We start from the raw sequence: 22,691 nt of genomic DNA, 5'->3' as shown, positions 1-22,691 counted from the left end.
CATAGTATTTTTTATACAAGCGCCCGTAAAGTTCGTGTTTTATTTTGTTCCTTTCAAAAACGTTTATCAAACGTAATTGTATACACACACACACACACACACACACACACACACACACACACACACACACACACACACGCAGACCAAAACATCTGGGCATAACAAGCACGTACACACGTAACAAAACATGTGAATATTGCGATATTTGAAACGACGACATTTCCTGGAATTACTATTATTGTTCTGAGGTAATATTTGATCCGCTTTTATAATCGCGCTCGTTATACCGGCTTTACGGTAAATGTCACCTAGAACTATAATAAGGGAGCGTGACGCTTGACAAACTGATATACTCTCTCTCTCTGTCTCTCTTTACCTTTCTTTACCATGACTTATTATGGTGCGTTTTGAATCCCAGTTGGACAGTAAGGTGTGTTTGGTTCATTTTAAAAGAAAAACGTCGTTTACAATGGCTAACGGGAGCCAGGATGAAGCGAACAGGGATTTGTTTTTGTTTCTTGAGCCGGAAGTGGAAGCTTCATGGCAGTTGCGCGCTTGTTTAGGAGTTTAAAACAAGGCAATTTCACAAATGTGGACTTGTCTGTGTGTCGGGAATGGGAGATGATGTCGGCTGCGTGAATGTGGCCTCGAATAATATGCTTAGTTTTACTGGAGAAAGCGTCGATAATGTCTCGGACGTGGCTGTTGAAGTTGGGACACAAAGCTCTGATTTTGGAGAGAAAGACGAAGAGACCAAGGAGCCGAGTGTGGACAATGTCTTGGACTCGCAGTACTACAAAAACGAAAGCAGGGATAAAGACACGTGTAGAACAACGTCACCGGTAGAAATCCTGAAGAGAAATTTTGGAATACGTAAAACATCTGTAACTGGTGGTGACGGTAACGTGGAAACCCCGAGAGAGTCGGACAAAGTCGACTCCATGCTGGAGAACTTGGACCAGAGAAGGAACCGAAGGACACGACTATATAGCAACTCTCTACACGACGAAGAGGAAAATCCCAGATCAGAAGTCCCAGATCTCTTAACATCCTTGGAATTAGAAGATCCAGAACTTCATGTTTCTGGAGGAAACCGTGATTCCATAAGCGCAGATGAACATCACCGATCCAAAGAGCACGTCTACTGCACCGTATACTGTATAGCCAATGACAACTACAGGAAACCTTCAGAAACCACACTGTCATCGGAACATGGGAGTCCGTCTCAGTCGGATGTGTATGTTTTACCTCATACGGACTCCTCAAATTCAGATCCAGATCCAGAACTTGATCATTTTCCAGAGATGTACACGTTGAGTGACCTTGTAGAACCTCCAATGTTGAACAATGTTCTCTACGTGGGTAACGTCCCCTTACAGTGTCGCGTGTGTCTTGTTGTCAGATCCATCACTTCCCTGCACTGTTGCAAAAAGCCAGTGTGTGAAGAGTGTATGAAAACATACATCACTTCTCAGGTACCACCTTGGCTTGGATGCCATTATTTCTTCATTTTACCTTATTTTATATAGAAACTTCCTTTTAAAGTCAAGTTTGTTTGTTTTTTTGTTTTACCAAGAGAGCTTATGTTTGTGTAGGGTGTAAACAGAACTCTCACTGGGATTGATCAAGCTGACCGATTTACAACAATTTCATTCAGTTTTAATTTCTAATAGGTATAAACACTAAACCTGTATGTTCACCATTTTTTTTCCCTTCGATATTAACTTTCAGAAACATTCTGGTCTTCGAAAAAGATAAACTAATCCTGCTTTTCGACCGAACTTCACTTTCATACCACTCACTCACTCACTCACTCACTCACTCATTTTCTACCACTTATCCGAACTACCTCGGGTCACGGGCAGCCTTTGCCTATCTCAGGCGTCATCGGGCATCAAGGACTTTCATACCATTTTGATGTTAAAAAAAAAGGAGTAAACGCTAAACTTAACCTCAGCTTTCATTAGTCTATGTTTTGAAATAGTAAACTTCAACCCTGCCTCATATCTTACCATTTATTATGTTTAGATTTTTAGAAAAGCTACAAACAGTAACTTCATCTCAAAACCTAACATAAGTTTTGTACTATTTCCTTACCACATAGCATTATCTTTGTCAAAAAAGACCCATGGTTTGTGTGACTTGTGTAAAGAATCAGTGTACTATTATTTACCAATATAGAATTTTTACCAGTTTGCTGATCTCCGCTGTTTCAGAATCGATCGCTGTATTAAATGTCTAGCTCTCGTAACTCAAGAATTTGGGGAGTTTTCGGACCTGTCTTTCGATTTCAAAACGGTTTCCACTAGAATCTTGAATTTATCTGTCGTTATGTTTTGAAAAGGTATAACGCTCCACCTCAAACCTTAACCTTTAAAGTTCCTTTACTAAGAAACTCGCTCTCGTGATAGGGCCAGAATAAGGAACTTTTAAACGCAGCTGCCTTCCATTTGGTGCAGATTTTATATCTGTAGTTTTACAAAAAAAAAAAAAAATTGAGAGGAAAATACAATACAATATAATTTCAGGGCCTAAGGCTTATAATTAAGTAACTACATATAAAATGACACAAAATCATTCAGGTACGTTGCACTGCCAGTCTAGGCTCCTTCCATGTTGAATAAAAGTCTTTGTTAAGTCCCAGTGGATTAGCTTTTGCTATAGAAACAGTATTCAAGTATTGTTGATGCTAAGTTTTCAGTGTAGCTCGGACGTGATCCATCCGTTTGTGGGTGGTTTATGAACCTAAAAGCTAAAAAAACAATTTCTTTTTTTGGTCTATTCTTCTACTATATTAATGGCTGCCTGAGCTCAGTCATTTTTACTTTAGGCTCCTGTTATAAACATCCTGCTTCGTCATCATCAGCAAAGCCTAGTGCGGGAAATGTGAACATGAAATGATAACATACAGTATTACAGCATACATGAAAAGGCTCCAAAGAAAAAGGCCGTATAAACTGACCAGAAATATTTGTGTTGCGTATTTGCTTGTCGGATGACCGCTATAATGCAATTCTGTCTTGACGAGAAACAATGAAAGGTCCCTTCCTGAGTGTTTGTGTGCGTGGAGGCACAGGGGAGGAGGCCGGAAGTCGTGCTGTACTGAAATTGATTGCTTAATCACAGAGCACAGCCTCTGGAAGCACTAATTACATTAGCGTGCAGTTCAGTGGAAGGGCTGTGTGCAGGCCGCAGGCTTCAGAGATGGCATTGGCGTAATCGAGTAACACCGGCTCGCCTGTTGCTGCTTTTCTTCCCTAATCTCATTTGCACTCGTATGAACAATCGTTCAGGGGTCAGAGAGAGGCTGATCTGATGAGGACGATCTTTCCGTCTGATGTTTTCTTGACTCTTTTTTGTAGTTCCAATTGTCCGGGCGAGTTTTGCTCGGTACTTGGTGGTACATGGGGGATATAAATGACGGTCAGACAGTAGCGACTGTGTCATGTTGATGGTTGTGTAAATTGATTCACTGCTACACATTCTGCCATATATTTTGCAATATCTTTAGTGGGGGTTATTATGTTTGTTTCTTTTGAAAACCGAGTGCTTTTCAGTTTGTTTGTCAGGTTATCTATCCATCCATCTGTCTTTTCATCCATTTGTCCATTCAACAGTCCATCCATCCATCTGTCTTTTCGTGGCCAATCAGGATTCATGAGCACTGTTTTTGTGGCATTATTTTTATTTCATGAAATAACCTAAAGTTACATGGCTGAAGATAACATCCATCAAATGATCACACTGCGATTAGGCCCACCACTGTGTATTTCTGAGTTCTGGCGTTGTGTACTTTTTTGTCAGGATTTGTGTCATGTGACTGTATGTGTGAGGCTCAGCAAGTCAGACCTGTTAAAACAATGTTCGTCATAAACCGTGTGTCTGAAAGATGTCATTATTTGTGAGCATTGCGTTGTGCTGCATGATAAAGTACAGCATTGTCGACCTGTTCATTCAGGAAGAATTCTACAGTTAGACTCCGCCCACAAGCCGCTCATCATAATGCGTTTCTATAGTAACAGCTTAACCAGGGAGTTGTATAGCAGACACAACACATCGTCTAAGGCTAATAATATACGGATTAAAGACGTGTAGTAAAAAAATAGATCAAAGTTGCTATGGCGAAATTTAAGAAGCTAATTATTTTAAGGTTAATAGATGTTGTTGATGTTCTCGGTTCCTTGGGGACCTTTTTGGGGTTTTTTTTAACTTTAAGAGCTAGAAAACAAAGCAGGACTTTGCTGTACATTTGTTTTACAGATGAACAAAACATTTTTAAAAAGATGAAAAATAATTCAACAAATTTAAATGTCAGCACATTGCTGTAGTTTAAGAGGAATAAAACTTTAGGAAAGGCTGTAATAGGAAAACAGTCCACTTCTGGGTGGTAAAAGTAATCACATGCCAAATAACACCACCTCCCTGATGATTCATATCCCATCATATCATGCACTGAATGTTGTATTTATGTGAAATGAAGGCTTTTAGGTGTTAGATCGTGTTACACTACAGCTAGGTTGAATTCCCAAATCTGATTGGTCCGAGAGTGTGGATCAACTTTTATAACATGAACAATGTTCTAATAGGATATTGTTTCTATAGTAACAACTCAAACACTGAGACAGACAGACAGAGGGAGTGAAAGAGAGAGAGACCGAGAGAGACAGATAGACAGGGAGTGAACGCGAGAGACAGACAGAATGAGAGACAGACAGACACACAAGCAGTGAAAGAGAGAGACAGACAGAATGAGAGAGAGACAGACAGACACACAAACAGTGAGAGCGAGACAGACAGAATGAGAGAGAGAGACAGACAGAATGAGAGAGAGAGACAGACAGAATGAGAGAGAGAGACACACACAAACAGTGAGAGTGAGACAGACCGACAGAAGTTGAGCGACAGATACACACACAGAGTGAGAGAGGCAGACAGACAGGGAGTAAAAGAGAGAGAGAGACAGAATGAAAGAGAGAGTCAGACAAACAGAGAGAAAGATGGAGTAAGAGAGATAAAGAGGGAAAGAACAATAATAATAATAATAATAATTATTATTATTATTATTATTATTATTATTATTATTATTATAACAAATAGATTTGGTTTAGTTTACAGAGCTGCTGTTGATCAAATGTCGAATTATTGATCTGGTGATGTTTGAGTCTCGGTGCTGTGTAACAGTCCGTGTGCTTTATAACGTTTCTTAGCACAGGAGTTTTCTAAGGTGAATCTTTTCCAGAGAGATAAAATTAGGAGCTGGTTAGAAAAGCGTTAATAAGCTTGATATGACATTCAGTGCTAAGTCAAATTAGATTGTTTCAAATTGCTGTGGTCTGAGCAGAATGACACACTTCCCTAAAACTGCAGTTAGATAAAAAAAAATACGTTTGTATCACACACATACAATAAGCTTTAAAATAAATAAAAAGGGGGAAAAGATTACCACAGAAGGCGTAACCTAATCAATCCTGAGTGGCTAGTTGAAGTGCTTGATCACTTCCTTGTTTGTTTGTTTTTTTTCTCTTGCTCTGAGGATGTAAAAACAAGGACACGGTGACTTTACAGTCTTGCCAATCGAGCGTGACTGCTCCTTCCAAACCACGAGCCGAACACGTGAACTGACGAGATGAAGAGGGATTGATTCAGGCTCAAGGAAATGATTCCCTAAGCACTTGTACTTAGGTTTTGTTTTTTTTGCTATAAATAAAGAACCGCTGTGAAGCGTCCATGCCGAGAGTGTTGACAGTGCTAGCGTTTTTGTAAGCGTGTAGAAGTACCGAATGGAAACATGTTTTGTCACTGTTTGTTTGGTTAACCTTTAGAACCGGAACCGTTCCATTACACCTAACCGTAATACGGTTATCTTCAACCATGAGTATTAAAGACTTTTCTTATTTCTTTAATACCGTTAAACTGGTTTCGTTTGCTTTATCTGATCGTGTTAATATTGCTAGGTTTTAGCGTTTCACTGCTAGCTCACCACGTCAGCTCCGGTGTCTCTGATATTCTCCAAACTGGTTCCACAGGTTCCTTTCTGCATGTCTATGTAAGAGCGAGAACACTAAGTTATGAGCCCTAGGATAAGAGTGCTCTGCTCGTGCACATTAGCAGGACCTGGGCTAATAACCCAAAGCATATGAGGAGGAAAGTGAAATCACAGGAAAGGTTCTTTCGTAAGACGTCGTTCTGTTAAACGGATCTGATTACAGCAGACTGTATATTTTCTTTCAAGTGCCGGCTCACATCTTTGAGAAAGTGTGGCAACATTTATACTCTGGAAGCTCTCTGATTGGAAGAAGGTGACATGGGTGGAGCAAAAGATACCAGAAATGCCAAACACACAGACAGAATGAATATTGTTGTGCTTCAGGGGTTTCCTCTGACAGTATGTTTGTAATGTATAAACATAGAGTGTGTGAGAGATTGTACCTCACGATGGGTTGGCATAAGGTCCGGGGTATGTCCTATGATAATTTGAAGGTTCCGTGCCAACCTGGGCAGGAAAAGCAGGTACAGAGGATGGATGGATGGATGGATGGATGAATAGATGGATGGATGTTATTTTTAGCAATTTTGGCTGAAACTGAAACAGTCACTAAAGACGTTTTGTGTATTTGTTAATAAACTATGTTGCAGATTTTTTTTTAAATGTCAATAAATATCGTACGATTTCTGTTAACATAACTTTCAGCCACTGAGAATTTACATGGCCGTTATATAAAGCAGTCGCACTGCATGCTGTGTTTATCCAATCATTGTCACAGTTATGTAAATGTACAGTGTGAAACGTCAGATTAGGATGAATTGTTAATCCTGGGTAAAATATGAGTGGTGTGAAACGTCAAATTAGATAACCCAGGATATATTTTATTTTATTTATTTATTTATTTATTTATTTTTATTATTTATTTTTATTTTTTTTACCCTGAGGTTAAATTGACCCTGGGGCAACTGTTTCAAGTGTGAAAAGCACCTTAAGAGTCAAAGAGGGTAAACAGGGCTGTGAGAATGAAAAGTCTGGTTCTATTAGAGAATTAGGACTAGATGGATTTTCACTTTTTTGTCATGCTCAATTCTGTGGTAAGTTACTGGGTTATCGTTGCTATCTTCTCACCTTGGTGTATGCTTTTTTTACTTAGCTACCCTGCTAACACTACCCGTCTTGTGTCAGCTGGTGGCAGATCCAGCGAGAGGTGAAAAGGATATCTCTTTCACCCAGTGTTTAGGATTATTCTTCTAATAACACTTAATCCTGAGGAAATGTAAGCAGATCATTACGTATTGACAGGTGCGTGTACTTGGCCCACATCCCAAACCAAGTACTGCTGTATTTAATAGATTGTCAGTACACCATTTGTGTCACGGCTCTTTATTGTAGCACTCGTTTACAGAATGGGTTTGGGATTTTCTGCGAACATGTAGTTTTTGGCAAAGGCATGATTGCGATTCATCTGCATGGTACAGTACAGTGCAACACAACACAATTTTGCTCCTTCTTTACCATAAAAACTCTACTTCAACATTTTATACATGGAGTAATGACCTGGGATAGATTCAGTCAGTATTCCTGCTCATCCCAAAAAGATGTACAGTACAATGAGTCAGGGCTCTGTGCAGGACACTCAAGTTATTTCAGTCCAGCTTTGGCAAACTATATCTTCATGGGTTTTACTCTGTGCATAGGTTAATTGTCAAGAACAATTTGGGCCTCTTAATTTCACTGTGAGTAGATTGTAGGCAATCATCTGCCTCCAATATTTTGGCAGCAGGTTGGGAAAGAAGTTTTGGAAATGTTGTGCTTTTTGTCTTCTGGAAAACGTTGACCTGAAATGTTAAAGTTACAAAAACAAACAAAAAATGACTGAAATGCTTACAGACTAAACACACAGACAGAATTAACATTAGTTAGAATGAGAACATTATATATGATCAGCAAATGTTTAATGATTAACCAAGTTTCATGTTTTTATCAAAAATGTTACCATAGCGTTGTTCAGTTCTTGAATTCTAATCGGTCAGATTTTGAGGTAATTTTCTCAATAGCTTTGGAAATAGCACAAATGATTTATAGAGCATGATGGCTTAGTGGTGAGCGCAGTTGCCTCACAGCTAAAAGGTTGATGGTTTGATTCCCAGCTCCTTCCTGTGTGCTCTGTTGTGCTTCAAGGGTTTTCTGTGGGTTCTCCAGTTTCCTCCTCCAGTCCAGACATGCACTGTAGACCGGTCAATATGTCCATAGTGTATGAACATACAGTGTGTGAGAGATTGTACCTTACCAGGGCCTACGATAGTCTCAAGGTTTCTTGCCACCTTGTGCAGGAAAAGTAGGTACAGAGGATGAATGGATGTCGTCATGTTTAGCAATTTTGGCTAACATTAGAACACCAGATATCACTAGAGTAGACTGTACCAGAGTAGTACACACAACCAATCTGGGAATTCATAAACTTCAGTTTTGTGAGTCAACAGGCTGGGTTTAGGCTCGAACATTTAATCATGTATGCTATGAGCAAGGACCCATGTCAACAGACCCACCACCACCACTAACACTCCACCCTCCACCCCTGTCCAGACATTCTAGTGGTAAATTTCCTTTTGGAAATGGTCCTTTGCTGTCTTTATTCCAGAGACTGAATGAAATTGTGACAGTATGTTGTCTTGTGCAGCTCTTTATAAGAAACCTTTTTTGTTTTAGTGTAGTATGGGAACTCGAACGAGCTGTTTCCCCGAGTTGTACAGTATAAGTAAAGTCGAACAGGCTTATGGAAAATCCAAGCTAGTTGCTGGAAGCGTCTGATTCCTGGGCATGAACCCAAAATCTGTTCCTCTGGTATGTAAGATATCCAAATGGAATGCTTAAGGCTTTCGCTGCAGACTTGTAAAGGTCAGTGTGCACCGAGCCGCACGCCTTCACATTAAACTTCATTCAGCTGTTAAATTTAGTCAGAGCAGATTCCCTCAGGTGCTTTTCTAGACATCTGTATAAACTGTACTCATGAACCACTTTCTAACTGAAACGCCGATCTTTGAGTCCCATCGGTCACTGTATTGTCTACTACAGTACATTTTATATTTAGTCATTCAGCAGACACTCAGGTATTACTGTGTTGTGCTTCTGTCATCACTTCAAATATTCTGAGGTACTCTGGGAATTTGTGCCTGGTTTGTTGTGTCCATGTTCAGGATTGAATGTCTTGGTCATGTTACACTGCATAGTGACGATTAAAGACTCGTGTGATGGTAAACACTCGGGACTTTTAAGTATTTCTGTTTTTAACCTAGCCTACTAGGAGTGAAATTTTTGTCGAATATTTCCAAAAAAAGGTTTCTATCTTCAAAGTAAATGGTGATAACAAACCTATTTGTGTCTGAGACACCCCAAGCGCTTCATAAGCATCTAAAACTCAGTGGAAGGTTATCACAACAAAGGTCAAAACGTCTCATACAGAAAGCCAGCGATGTTGGGATTCATTTTATATCAGATTTGCAAACATAAATTAATTATTTTGTTTATATTGATTTAAAATGTCTCAAACCTCTGGCTGAATATAACACCATTGTAGTACGATGCAATATATATATATATATTTTATATATTATATATAAAATCAACATAACTTTTAATCTAATTATTGTATAAAGAAATAAATGAATAAATAATTAAATAACCATTTATTATTATTATTATTATTATTATTATTGTACTTGTGTTAGAATTATTGGGGGATATTATTAAAATGTGTGTGTGTGTGTGTGTGTGTGTGTGTGTGTGTGTGTGTGTGTGTGTGTGTGTGTGTGTGTGTGAATATATATATTTAGTTTTTAATGAGACTTTTTTCAAACCAGTTCTTTGTACTCATGTTTACAAGTTCCTTACAGCTCCATGTGTTTAATGCTGTACGTGTCTCCATCCTCAGGTTGTCTCAGGCCTTGCGGAGATAGTGTGTCCGATCCCTGAGTGCAGCGGGTACCTGGCCGAGAGCGTGGTGCTGGCCCACCTGGCCTCTGAGAATGTGGCGAAGTACAAGTACTTCCTGGAACTTGGCAGACTGGACTCGGGAACTAAGACCTGTCCAAAGTGTAGCTTGTTCACTTCGCTGAAGGGACGCGGAGAGCCAACGCACAGCAAAGTTGAGCCCAAGTTCAAGGTAGAGTGGAGATTCTCATTGAACTGTACAGCTAGTTACATTACAGCACTTTTTAGAAATCTATATTTAAAAGTAAATGCATAAATAAATAAACAAACAAACAAATAAATAAAATCTACAACAGTCACTAAAATCACTAGCTATAATCACAATTTCAGAGGGTCTAATCAGGGAATGCTAATTTTTAATATAAGCTAGACTTTTATTTATTATTTATTTATTTATTTATTTATTTATATAATTATTTTATTTGTTCATTTTATTTTACTGTTGTGGGATGGTAGTGATTAACATTTAACATATACCCCCTTTTTCTGATTAATAATAGGAAGGGTTAGGGCTGGGCGATAAATCGATTTTATCGATTTACTCGAATATGTAGTTTACGTCAACTTGTTTGAATGAAAATCGGTTTTCTCTTTAACATCCGCTGACGTTCCCCTCTGAGCTCCCGTGGTTTCGAATGGGCTCATCCCTCCCCCCGTGCGTTTGCCATGGAGATACACAAACAACATGGCAGCGAGCACGGAAGAACTCGTTCCCAAGAAAGGCACAGTGTCATCTGTCATATGGAATTGGTTCGTCAGACGCAGAACACACAACACCCCGCTGCAAAGTGTGTTTAACGTCTGTTGCTAGCAAAGGTAGCAGTACAACTAATTTACTGCAGCACCTTATACAGAAGCATGCTGTTGAGTGGGAGAGATGTTGTGCTCAGACCGCAGCAGCACATGCACATGCACACCCACCAAAAAACAACCTACCGTCTTAGAAACATTTACAAACTGTAACCAGTATGATAAGAATTGGGGTCCGTTGGAAAGCGATCACGGGTGCAGTCACAATGTATATTGCTAAAGATATGGTGCCAATATATACTGTGGAAAAGCCGGAGTTTATTCACATGCTGAAAGTTTTGGACCCCAGGTATATGCTACCAAACCGCAAATATTTTTCTGAAGTTGCTTTGCCTATATAACTGATGATATAACCATACGTGCCAAAGGATCGCTAGGGAGCTGGAAGGGGTGTCGTTTTACTCTGCCACAACAGATTTATGGTCCAGCCGAACGATGCAGCCTTTTATATGAGTTTAATGGTGCATTTTATTAACGACGACTGGACTCTGCGAAGCGTCTGCCTACAAACGGCTTATTTTCCCAACGACCACACACTTGTGTTTAATGAAAAAAGGGTCACATAATTTTGTGTTGGGTAACATTTTACGTTATGTTACGTTATGTTATATTTTCACTGTTTACAATGGCAGGGCCTGCTATCTTGTCATTTTGCCTTTCCCAGAAGGGAAAATCAAAACAAAATAAAGTTAAAACTTGTTTTGAACAATTTCTTTTTTCTTGTTTTTGAACAATTTTTCAGTAGGAGGGGGGGGAAATCGATTTAAGTTTTTTGTGAAAAAATTGGGGATTTTTATTTAGGGCCATATCGCCCAGCCCTAGGAAGGGTCAATGTACATGCTAATATTTATATAAGAACTAACATACCTTAATTTGTTCATAAATATGTTTTTATTCACAAACCAAAGCTTTATTAAACAACGTGCTGCTTAGTTTCCATTATTTTGATTCTGATTGTGGTTTTTATGGTCATATTTGTGCTGTCAGGATTTTGTGTTCTAATTCAGTGTTTGCCCACAGATCCAGTGCAGTAAGTGCGAGTTGGTGTGGTGTTTTAGATGCCATGCACCTTGGCATGAGGGTTTGAAGTGCCGCGAGTACAGGAAGGGAGACAAGCTGCTGCATAACTGGGCCAGCATTATCGAGCACGGACAGAGGAACGCCCAGAAATGCCCACGCTGCAAGGTACAACACACTCTCTCACACACACACACACACACACACACACACACACACACACACACACACCTTTATTACAGCACTAGTTTACATAGTATAATATTTATCTTGATCTAACTTCTATTGAGTTGGCATACCTCTGACTTTAATAACATACTATATCATTTAAAGTCTCCTATATCACCATCAATACACAGCATAAGTATGCAATCATAGATAATGGATCATTTTCATTCAACCTCAATGCCTGGTAGCCTGGCTCTTTGTCAGATCTGTGAGCAAATCTTTAAGTGTTGAGTGAATGAAGTGGCCAACATTCCACAATTCAGTTCAGTTGCTGTTCTGGTAACACAATGACCCCCAAACCAGACCAAAAGGTTTTTCGATCAGAATAACAGATACAGAGAGCATTCAACTTGGAACTTTTGGGAAAATTCAGCTCTTTTTTTCTTGAGGGATTTAGAGGAGATGGGTTATGATTTGTGTCGGTTAGGGAGAGAAGCGTAACACCATGTTTGCTTCTGTGTCAGATCGTTTTTTCTAATAATAGTGTGAAATGAGGATGTTTGTTTTCTTTCTCACTTCCTCCTCCTTCTCTCTTTTTCTTTCCATCTTGCTCTCTCTGTCTGTCTTTTTGTCTCCGTCCTAACAATAAGTGGAAATGTTCCATTTCAGGAAGTTGCAGCTCTGCACAAAAGCTTTGCTTGGGTCTAACTTATACAGAATCAGCAACATTTTTATTAAACACTATTCAGATCGAATTAGTGTTACATGAGGAGGTGGTGTAATGTCATTATTACCAGAGCATCTCTGGGATTATAGTCTCATCCTAATCGGCTATGTCTGTAAATTAGGGTTATTGTACAGATTACACATGCATTCGTCTGGAAAGATTGCAGCTCTTTTTATATACAGTATCTCCTGCTTTAATTGAAAGGTTAGTTAGAAAAACCGAAAACAAGTATTGGCTTGTTGACCTTCTACATCATATGGTGTTACCACTGTGTGAACACCTTGTGATGAAGATCTTGTGATGTCGTGATGAACACACTGTGATTTTTACATATCCTGTGATCATACAGCATTGAAACTTCAACAGTCTGAGACCACTAGTGAAAATGCTGCTGTTTGGCATTCTTATTCAGTTTTACACAAACATTTACAAATCTGCAACAACATGAGTGAAAAAGCAGAATCTTAGAAATATGTACATGAATTTCAGAGCTTTTTTGTATTTGAATTTTAATCCATAATGATCAGGCTACTAGCATATGATGTGATTTATTTTTATTTTCTATTTCATAAATAACATAGACTGGTGTTTGGGTCAGATTTGTTGCCATAAATGTATTACTGAAGTCACAGAAGACACTAGCTAGCAAGACTACAACTATTCAGCTATTTGTTTATACAGTAAAGCTTAAATGATTATAAAAACACAATATAGTTGTCAGAAATATCAACATTTACCTCAGATGTGTTGATAAATAACTAAGAAAAGGTTGTGTATGGCTCAAATTGCACTGTAATTACACTTAGCATGTTAGCATCAGCCACATACTGAACGTCCATGGGTTCTGCCATCATGAAACATGAGTATAGTCACAATTTGTTAACTGAGTAGAATTTTAGGGAATAGCCAAATGACTTTTATGAATGAACGAAAGAAAACAAGATTCTCTTTTTGTAATTGAAGTAGTACTCAGTGAAGTATGAAAAACGTATATTCCTCTGATTAAGGTTTTGTGTTACCGTTAAACCAAATAATGTTTGAGGTAATTATTACACAAACATACAGGTGTTTATTACACAAACACACGTTTAGCTATAGAAGCTAACTGAGATTAGCATGGTGGCTAACTTGGCAAATATTACCTATGATATATTTACTGCAGTTTAATAAACTAATGTTTATGTGAAGAGACAGATGGAGACAATACTATTTGGCAAATATAAGCTAGTTAACTAGCCAGCTAGCTCATTTTCTTTCTATGGTTTATGGTCTATTAGATTGCAGGACAGTATTAGCTTAAATAGCTAATATCTAAGTAGCTAAGTTAGGTTTATAAACCATTTATACTTCCACTTTGATGTCTAGAAAGTTTAAAGTGTCACATACCCTTTTCTCAAATTCTTTCCATTGATTTAGTGCTACAGAAGTAAATCATTCCAGGAGGGGAAAATTAGTGCCTATAGCTTTGTGATGATCAGCATGAACAGGCAGAGACCTGCATTATACTTGGCTACACCACAGCAAATATGCCCCATGTCTGGTCAGGAAAAGGTTTTATATACTTTAAAAACTTGAACAAATCGATCGATGATCCCAGGTGAATACTCTATAGTTCCTGCTTATAAATAATTCAATAAATAAATGCATACAGTACATCTGGGTGCTGTAGATTTTTACCTAAAAACTGCAGATGTAATCATGAGGGTCATGATTCTTACACTGCATATTCTTTAGAGTTTGACATTACAGTAGACAATTCTAGAGGTGTAATTCTTTATAATCTGACTATCCAGTTTCTACCCATTTGAGATCCTCTCAATTTACCTTCCTCGCCGTCTCAGGAAAGATTTCCTTTCCTCTGCATCTAAATCTACATGTATAACCTTGTCTAGTTAAAAATTACCACACAAATAAAGTAGAATTGAATCAAACAGCTTTAGTGTATTTTGAATTGGCAACACAACTGAGCTGGACTGAAGAAGCAACACGTTTTCCCTCAGCGACAAACCAGTTTTAGAGCCAGGTTTACTGGAAAGCGTCTGTTCTCATTAATCACAGCTGTTCTGCTCCTGTTCATGGTTTAGATTTTGTCTCATCTGCTGAGTTGTTGTTTTTTTGTTTTTTTTTCTTGGATTGTTCATGACATTCTCAATGTCTGAGGTTCGGGAAAGATCCTTTCAAAACAAAGACAGGAAAGGATGTGAATCAGCAATGTCACAAGCTTTGATTCAGGCAGCAACTGATAGAGAACACACACACACACACACACACGCGCACAATGATATTTCAGTGAAAACATTATAGTGGTTTATGTCTAGCAACATTGTTGAGAGTTTTAATCTCTGTTTCAAACAGTGTCCATGTTCAGCATTGAATGCAGGAAATATAGTGATAGTAAAAATACTCTTTACCTCACAGAGGTAATAACGAGTGCAAACAGATACACAACAGATGAAAAAGAAAGCCAAATTTAACCCATTAAAAGCTAATGATAGCCTTTCCTGCTGTTCTAAACTAAACTAAATAATGATCCTAGCTACACCTTTTGATGACATTAGTGTTACTTGGTATAAGCAGTTGATAAGCCTAACCCTGTTATGCATCTTCATGCAGGTCCATATCCAGAGAGTGGATGGGTGCGATCACATGACTTGCAGGCAGTGCAACACCAACTTCTGTTACCGCTGTGGTGAGAAATATCGGCAGCTGCGCTTTTTCGGAGATCACACCTCCAACCTGAGCGTGTTCGGCTGCAAGTACCGCTATCTGCCCGAGAAACCGCATCTGCGTCGCTTCATCCGTGGATCGGTGTGCGGTGAGCGTGTTTAGCTGCATACTTATCAGCACTGTTATGAAACACAACACCTTTCTTGTAAAAATCTAAAAATCCGCTTGATTTCACAGCTATACATATGTTTTTATTAATGATCAAGCTAAAAATCATGATACACCACAGTGTTTATAGGAGTCGGGTGAGAATATTGTTGCTAGGCAATAGGGAAACATGGGCAGTATATAAAAACTAGCTAGCATGACTAGCTAACCGATGGCAGACACCGTTAAATTTTTGTTCTATTTTTAAAGAAACAACATAATACCATAACATTCACTGGATATGCGTTTATATCAACAATAATATACAGAAAATAAAAATTAAAGAACAAAAATACATATTTTGTCTAACTAAAACTATAGATCCTAGACCACCTTTTGCAGATGAACAAATACTATTCATTATATCAAGTAGGAATTCTAAATATTATTCTGAAAGTTCACTCCAGAACGGTTGAAGAATTGTCCACAGATGATCAACACTGGCTGGTTGTCTGGCCTTAACCTTTCTGTCAAGTTCGTTTCATACTAACTCGATAGGGTTAAGGTCAGTGACTGTGGGGGCCATGTCATCATTTTCAGCTTTCCTTCTTGTTCTTTTTTCTTCATATAGTTCTGGCAAAGCTTAGATGTGTGTTTCAGATCATTGTCCTGTTGTAGCATGAAGGACTGTACAATTCAGCTCCAATTCAGTTCAGCCGGACAGTGTGACTGAGACGCTTCACTTTTATAGCATTATACCTGTATACAGATACAGTATCTCACAGAAGTGAGTACACCACTCACATTTTTGTAAATATTTTATTATATTTTTTTCATGACAACACTGAAGAATTAACACTTTCCTACAATGTAAAGTAGTGAGTGTACAGCTTGTATAACAGTGTAAATTTGCTGTTCCCTCAAAATAACTCAACACACAGCCATTAATGTCTAAATCACTGGCCACAAAAGTGAGTACACCTCTTAAGTGAAAATGTCCAAATTGGGCCCAAAGTGTCAATATTTTGTGTGACCACCATTATTTTCTAGCACTGCTTTAACCCTCTTGGGCATGCAGTTCATCCGAGCGTCACAGGTTGCCACTGGAGTCCTCTTCCACTCCTCCATGATGACATCACAGAGCTGGTGGATGTTAGAGACCTGGAGCTCCTCCACCATCCGTTTGAGGATGCCCCACAGATGCTCAGTAGGGTTTAGGTCTGGAGACATGCTTGGCCAGTCCATCACCTTTAACCTCAGCTTCTTTAGCAAGGCAGTGTTCGCCTTGGAGGTGTGTTTGGGGTCGTTGTCATGTTGGAAAAAAAACCCTGAGGCCCAGTCTCCGAAGTGAGGGGATCATGCTCTGCTTCAGTATATCACAGTACATGTTGGCATTCATGGTTCCCTCAAAGAACCGAAGCTCCCCAGTGCCGGCAGCACCATGACACTCTCACCACCATGCTTGACTGTAGGCAACACACACTTGTCTTTGTACTCCTCACCTGCTTGCCGCCACACACGCTTGATATTATCTTAACCAAAAAAGTTTATCTTTGTCTCATCAGACCACAGGACTTGGTTCCAGTAATCCATGTCCATGTCTGCTTGTCTTCAGCAAACTGCTTGCGTGCTTTCTTGTGTATAATCTTTAGAAGAGGCTTCCTTCTAGGATGACAGCCATGCAGACCAAATTGATGCAGTGTGCAGCGTATGGTCTATGTAGCAAAGTGTCATTTCTTCAGTGTCGTCATAGATATAATAAATATTTACAAAGACATGTGGGGTGTACTGACGTCTGTGAGTAATCAATGAAGGTTAAATGATGATATTAATGCAACAGATCAGAAATTTTAACATTTACCTTAGATCTGTTGGTAAAGTATTAAGCAATGACACTATAAATATACTTAGCATGTTAGCATGAAGCACAAAATGTGCTATAATGAGAAACTTCATCGGCAAGTCACCGTTCATGAGCTGTCAGAAATTTTGAGCTTCAAGCAAGGGCCATTAATCATTAAACATAAGAAAAACAAATCAAGCTCTCGGAAAACACACATTAAGTTAATGACTAGACGTTTTTGGGTTACATAAGGACATATCGGTGAAGTAGCAAGAAAGGACATTTGTTCCTCTTTTTTTTTTTTTAGTAATATTCATTTGATTCAATATGATCACATGGCTTTGTCCACGTGTGGATACGTGTCATGTTGAGTCAGACTTTATGCTGTACAATAGTCTGGATAAGGGCCAAATTTATGGCCAAATGCCATAAGTGTAAATATAATTGTGAATAATCTTTTTTTTTTTTTTCATTGTAAATAAAAAGTGATTGTTTTAGGCTGATTAACAAAAGTGAAATTTATTTCGACTCGCGTGTCTTTTGAAAAACTTCAATCACATTCTCAGCAAAGCTGGTTTATATTTAGTCACCTACAAAACTCCATAAAAGGTAAAGTTCACAGAGAGCTGTAGAAGACTAAATGATGACTAATCATGAAAGACCTCAGTCAGTCTGCCAGTAATGTAGTCTGATGAATGCAGCTTGTCAGCTCTACACACACACACACACACACACACACACAAAAATGCAAATGCTGACACTTTTTACAGGGTGCCATTACTTTTGCTGTATATAAATTTTTTTCTTTGATATTTGAAAACTAACAAACTTGTGTGTGGCTCATTCTGCAGCAGGTAAAGTGCTGGTGGCACCGGTGCTCATTGTGCTTGTGGTGGTGATCGGAGCCTTGGCTCTGGTTATAGGTAAGAATTTCAGTCACTTATCTTCATTTATTCGAAGTGGTTCATAATCATGATATCTGTCCATATCTAAACCAAAGATAGACATAAAGTCTCGTTCTTGCTTCTTGAAATATCCCTTTATTGTTTATCGTCTCTCTTCTCAGGTCTGGTCGCATTCCCCATTTACTACATCTGTAAGAAGAATAAACACCCTAATGGCATGGGACGCTGGCTGTGCTAAGACTGCGCTTCTCTCACACACACTCACATGCGCACTACACACTGATATGGATGATGGTCAAGTGAATGCTCTGTTGTTTTCCTTTACCTCCAACATGGTTGGCTTCTCCATCAAGGATTTTCACAGCACAACAGCGTATGTGAGAGTTCATCCAGTTTACACACTTTCCTGTAGACGGAATTGGCGCTTCATGTGCGAGTCGTTTGTTCTTTTTACCACATAGAATGCTTTTATCTGGATGTTTCAAGTGATTATTTAGGGGCAATGAGGGTGATGGATATGTCAATGGGTATTCAGTTCATACACACACACCCTGACCCAGCATGTTGCACTGCATCTCTACTGGAATTTTGCACCCTCATCAAAAGTAAGTGTGTGTGTGTGTGTGTGTGTGTGTGTGTGTGTGTGTGTGTGTGTGTGTGTGTGTGTGTGTGTGTGTGTGTGTGTGTGTGTGTGTGTGTGTGTGTGTGTGTGTGTGTGTGTGTGTGCATTTATTCGTTCGTTCCCGCACTGAAGACAACAGCCGCTGCAGATTAGCCAGGGATCTATGCCAAATTCGGATGCTGAGCAGACTTAATGCCAGGGAGATTATCACCATGCCATTTGTATCAGTCCTGATGCCTTGTTTACCCCTCACAACATGCACCATGTATCTGCAGATCCATATCCAAACTTGCCTGTGCTATTACACTTGGTATTTATATGTATTCAGTGTTGGAGGTGCGAGGTGTAATTGGGAGGCAGTTAGAGGTGACGTTATACTCGCTTTTCTTTAGCCAGCAGGGGTGCCAATATTTATGGTTTAGTTGCATGTTTGCAGGGGATACATGAAAAGTTTGGTTTTCTGCTTTTTTTTTTTTTGAGCTAAACTAGTTATCAGGTTAAACAGACAGTTCACTGAAGGGGAAAGGACACAGGATGTGGAAAATCCATGACCTCGAAACAAGAGGGCGAGGTTTGTAGTCTCTGATCAGTAAAAGCATAAGTGCTGTTTATCGTTTATGCTGTTGACATTGAGCCACCCCATCTGTCGTCACGCTGCATTTTCATTTTTAGCATTTTAAAATGCCTGTGATGCAGTTCTGCAGTAAACAGTTGCCACTTCGTTCAATGCTTGTTTATCACATCAGGTAGATACGATTGGAAAAATTGCTGTAGTGTGTAGACAAATGTGGGTATAAGGATAGCCATTATATTTAATATTTATATTTTACATTTTTCATGTAAATGAGAGCAAATCAGTTTGTCGTATATGTGTTGCAATGGCGTTTGATTTAATTCTTAAAAATTTTGATTTAAGAAAAAAAACAGCATTACATGCAAAGGAGAGAGCTTTCAGAACTAATATATATACGTATATACATATATATGCATGTATATACGTGTATATATATATGTGTGTGTGTGTGTGTGTGTGTGTGTAAGTAAATATATATTTATATATAAATTTGATTAAAAAAATGTAGGGTTTTCCTAAAATGCCACACAAAGCGTTCTGAAAGCTGAACTGAAAATACTGGCACCTTTAATCAGATCTGGTGATAAGTTAAAAAAAAAAAAAAAAAGCACTGTATTGGTGTGAATACATGTAAATATCCATACCTGGGGCTTCACACCCAAAGGATGCCACAAACCCACTAAATCTAGGTCATGATGTACTGTATGTTTTTCCAGTGATCATAAAATCGCAAGTTAATATGAAGTGTAAACGAGGCCTGATGTTCACACGGCGAACATCTGAAGGCACATCTGTATTCTCCAGTACAGTTGAAGTAAAAATTCTACATCCAAAAAAAAAAAAGATGAAACCAAGATAAATGATGTCAGAACTTTTTCCACCCGCACTGTGGAATTACAAAATAAAGGGGAAACCATCCAGGAACATTTTAGGAAACAAACTAGGGGACTATAATGTGGTTGCATAAGTATTGCTGTCTCTTAACCAATACTCTATTGAAGCACCTTCTGATTTTATTACACTACTCAGGGTTTTTGTGTAAGAGGCTATCAGCACGGCACATTGCAACTTGGCAAATATTTTCCCACACTTTCTGCACAAATATTTAAGAACCTTTCAATTGTACAGACAGCTTCATGTCTGAGCTCTGACTAATCTGGATCTTCTCTTGATTAAGCTGTTCCTTTGTTGATTTAGATGCTTCAGGTCGTTGTGGTGCAGAAAGGCGAAATTCCTTTTCAGCTTACTAGCAAACACCTGAAACGTTTGGACTAAAATCGACTGTTATGATTGTTTCTACCTTCATAATAGTCCCAGTTCTGGTTGAAGAAAAGCAGCAGTGAAGCATAATGCTACCACCACCACCATACTTCACTGTGGGTAGGGTGGTTTTTTTTGGGTTTGTTTTTTTTTTCCCCCACAAACATACCTTTTGGAATTGGTCTCATCAGACCGTAACACACTTTGCCACATGGACTGGAGTAACCTAGTTAAGCCTGGATGTTTTTTCCTCTAACTGTCCTACACCATGGCCCAGTCATGAAGAAAAGGAGAGATTGTTGAGAGTAATCAGCATATGTCTGATATTCCTGCAGCTCCTTTAATGTTGCTGTAGGTCTCTTGGTAGCCTCTCTGGTTTATTTTAGTCTTGTCCTCAGGACATCCTGTTCTTAGTGATGTCTCTGTTGTGAGACATTTGTCTTTATTTGTTCAGGATGGGCTTTGCAGTGCTTCCAAGGTACATCTCATTTTTTTACCCCTCTCCTCTCCCATCAACACCTACACTAATCTTTATGTTTTTAAACAGAATCATCTCACTGATGACAGCTTATTTTGTACATTCATACTGATGGTGAAAAAAGTTCTGACTTGTTTCTTTACATCACAAATTCCAGACATTTTCACAGGGGTGTGTAGACTTTTCAAAATCCATTGTATATCTGTTTATTCCCAGGTTCATCCTATAGAAGTGAACCTCCAGTATATTTGCACATGTGTTCCGTATCTGAACTTTGACACCAGTGACGTCCGTTGAATCATTAATGATGAGCGGCTGATATAACGGCGATGAATATCACAGACTCATATCCAGTGTTGTATAATACGCTCACATGTTTGTTACAAACATTGACTCGAGAAAGGCACGGTGTCTGAGGCGGACGAGGCGCTCGTACCACAGCTTACCTACAGAGTTTCGGTGATGACAATCACACGTTTCCATCTAACATACGATCAGGCTGGAGATTTTCACGGCACTTTTATTCTCAGGGAGTGCATTCGGACATTCACACACAACTCTTTCACTCCTGCAATGGTGTTTGTCAGATCACAGCCTTGCTCTCGCATCGAGAATCAGAAACAAGGAAAAGGTCCATGGACATTTATTTGAGACCTGCTGTTGCACTCTGCTGTGAGCCAAAGGCCCTGACTGGGTCACTTTCAGTGGTATTACTGATGTATTTCTGATGTATCTTTTATCCTTTTGTGCCTTTTAATATGCTGTAAATGGGATTGTTTTAGAGGGATTTTTTTTTTTAAAACTTATTTGAATTCTGAGTCGCATTTAAGTCATGAGTGCATGCACACTTTCCAAATGATCCTGTGGTACATGTATGAGACCACCGCACAATCCATTTTTTTTTAATAATTAACAATTTTGGTATGGATACACCTTATATGTATGTATGTTTTTTTTCTTCTTGATTTTGTTTTGTACCTCCCCAAATCCTCTTACAATGCTTAATCTTGTACGCTGCTGCACTTTATGTTCAGAGTCTGATGTGTCGGTCAACTCCGGCAGACCATGGTTACTACGTGGAATTAAAAGGACCGGGGTGAAATACAAAGATTTGTTTATTAATCTTGACGGTGTAATAATAGTGACCCAAATATCTGGTTTTGGCCTTAATGCTAATAATTAAAAAGACACAATGCAACAAACACTGCAAGTAGAACAGCCTATCTTGTCTGTCCTTTTTTTTTTTTTTTTTTCTTCAAGCACAATTCATTTGCAAACCACAGAGTTTTGCAGTCGAGTTTTCAAATCCATTAAAATCAAATTTTAGTTCTCTGAAAAACAGTGCATTTCTTAATTTTTTTTATAAACAATTGTCAAAGAAATTCTTTTTTTAATAAAAAAAAATGTCAAAGAACCAGAAGTCGTTATTGCTGTAGGTAGGAAGTCAAGATACAGAGTAATCTATACCTGTTGTATAAGGAAAGAAAGACCAGACTT

At 38.7% G+C, this 22,691-nt stretch overlaps 1 protein-coding gene across 3 annotated transcripts; it reads left to right on the top strand.

Moving 5' to 3' along the window:
* The first annotated feature begins 275 nt into the window (after nt 1–275).
* Nucleotides 276–22,412, top strand: rnf217 (ring finger protein 217). Of its 3 annotated transcripts, none has more exons than XR_003441871.2 (7): nt 276–1,475; nt 9,918–10,148; nt 11,807–11,971; nt 15,312–15,513; nt 18,207–18,278; nt 18,422–18,633; nt 21,411–22,412. XR_003441871.2 is itself a non-coding variant. In XM_027155404.2 (6 exons), the coding sequence occupies exons 1-6, from the start codon at nt 615–617 to the stop codon at nt 18,496–18,498; spliced, it is 1,608 nt and encodes a 535-aa protein (XP_027011205.1). In that variant the 5' UTR covers nt 276–614; the 3' UTR covers nt 18,499–22,412. The 3 variants fall into 3 exon arrangements, 1 of the variants encoding a protein (XP_027011205.1); XR_003441870.2 differs by having other exon boundaries at nt 18,422–19,453; XM_027155404.2 differs by having other exon boundaries at nt 18,422–22,412.
* The last annotated feature ends 279 nt before the right edge of the window (nt 22,413–22,691 follow it).

The sequence above is a fragment of the Tachysurus fulvidraco genome, chromosome 16 (genome assembly GCF_022655615.1).
Source record: "Tachysurus fulvidraco isolate hzauxx_2018 chromosome 16, HZAU_PFXX_2.0, whole genome shotgun sequence".
NCBI lineage: Eukaryota > Metazoa > Chordata > Actinopteri > Siluriformes > Bagridae > Tachysurus > Tachysurus fulvidraco.
Note: the sequence above shows the minus strand (reverse complement) of the source record. Positions and strands in the feature narration are given on the sequence as shown.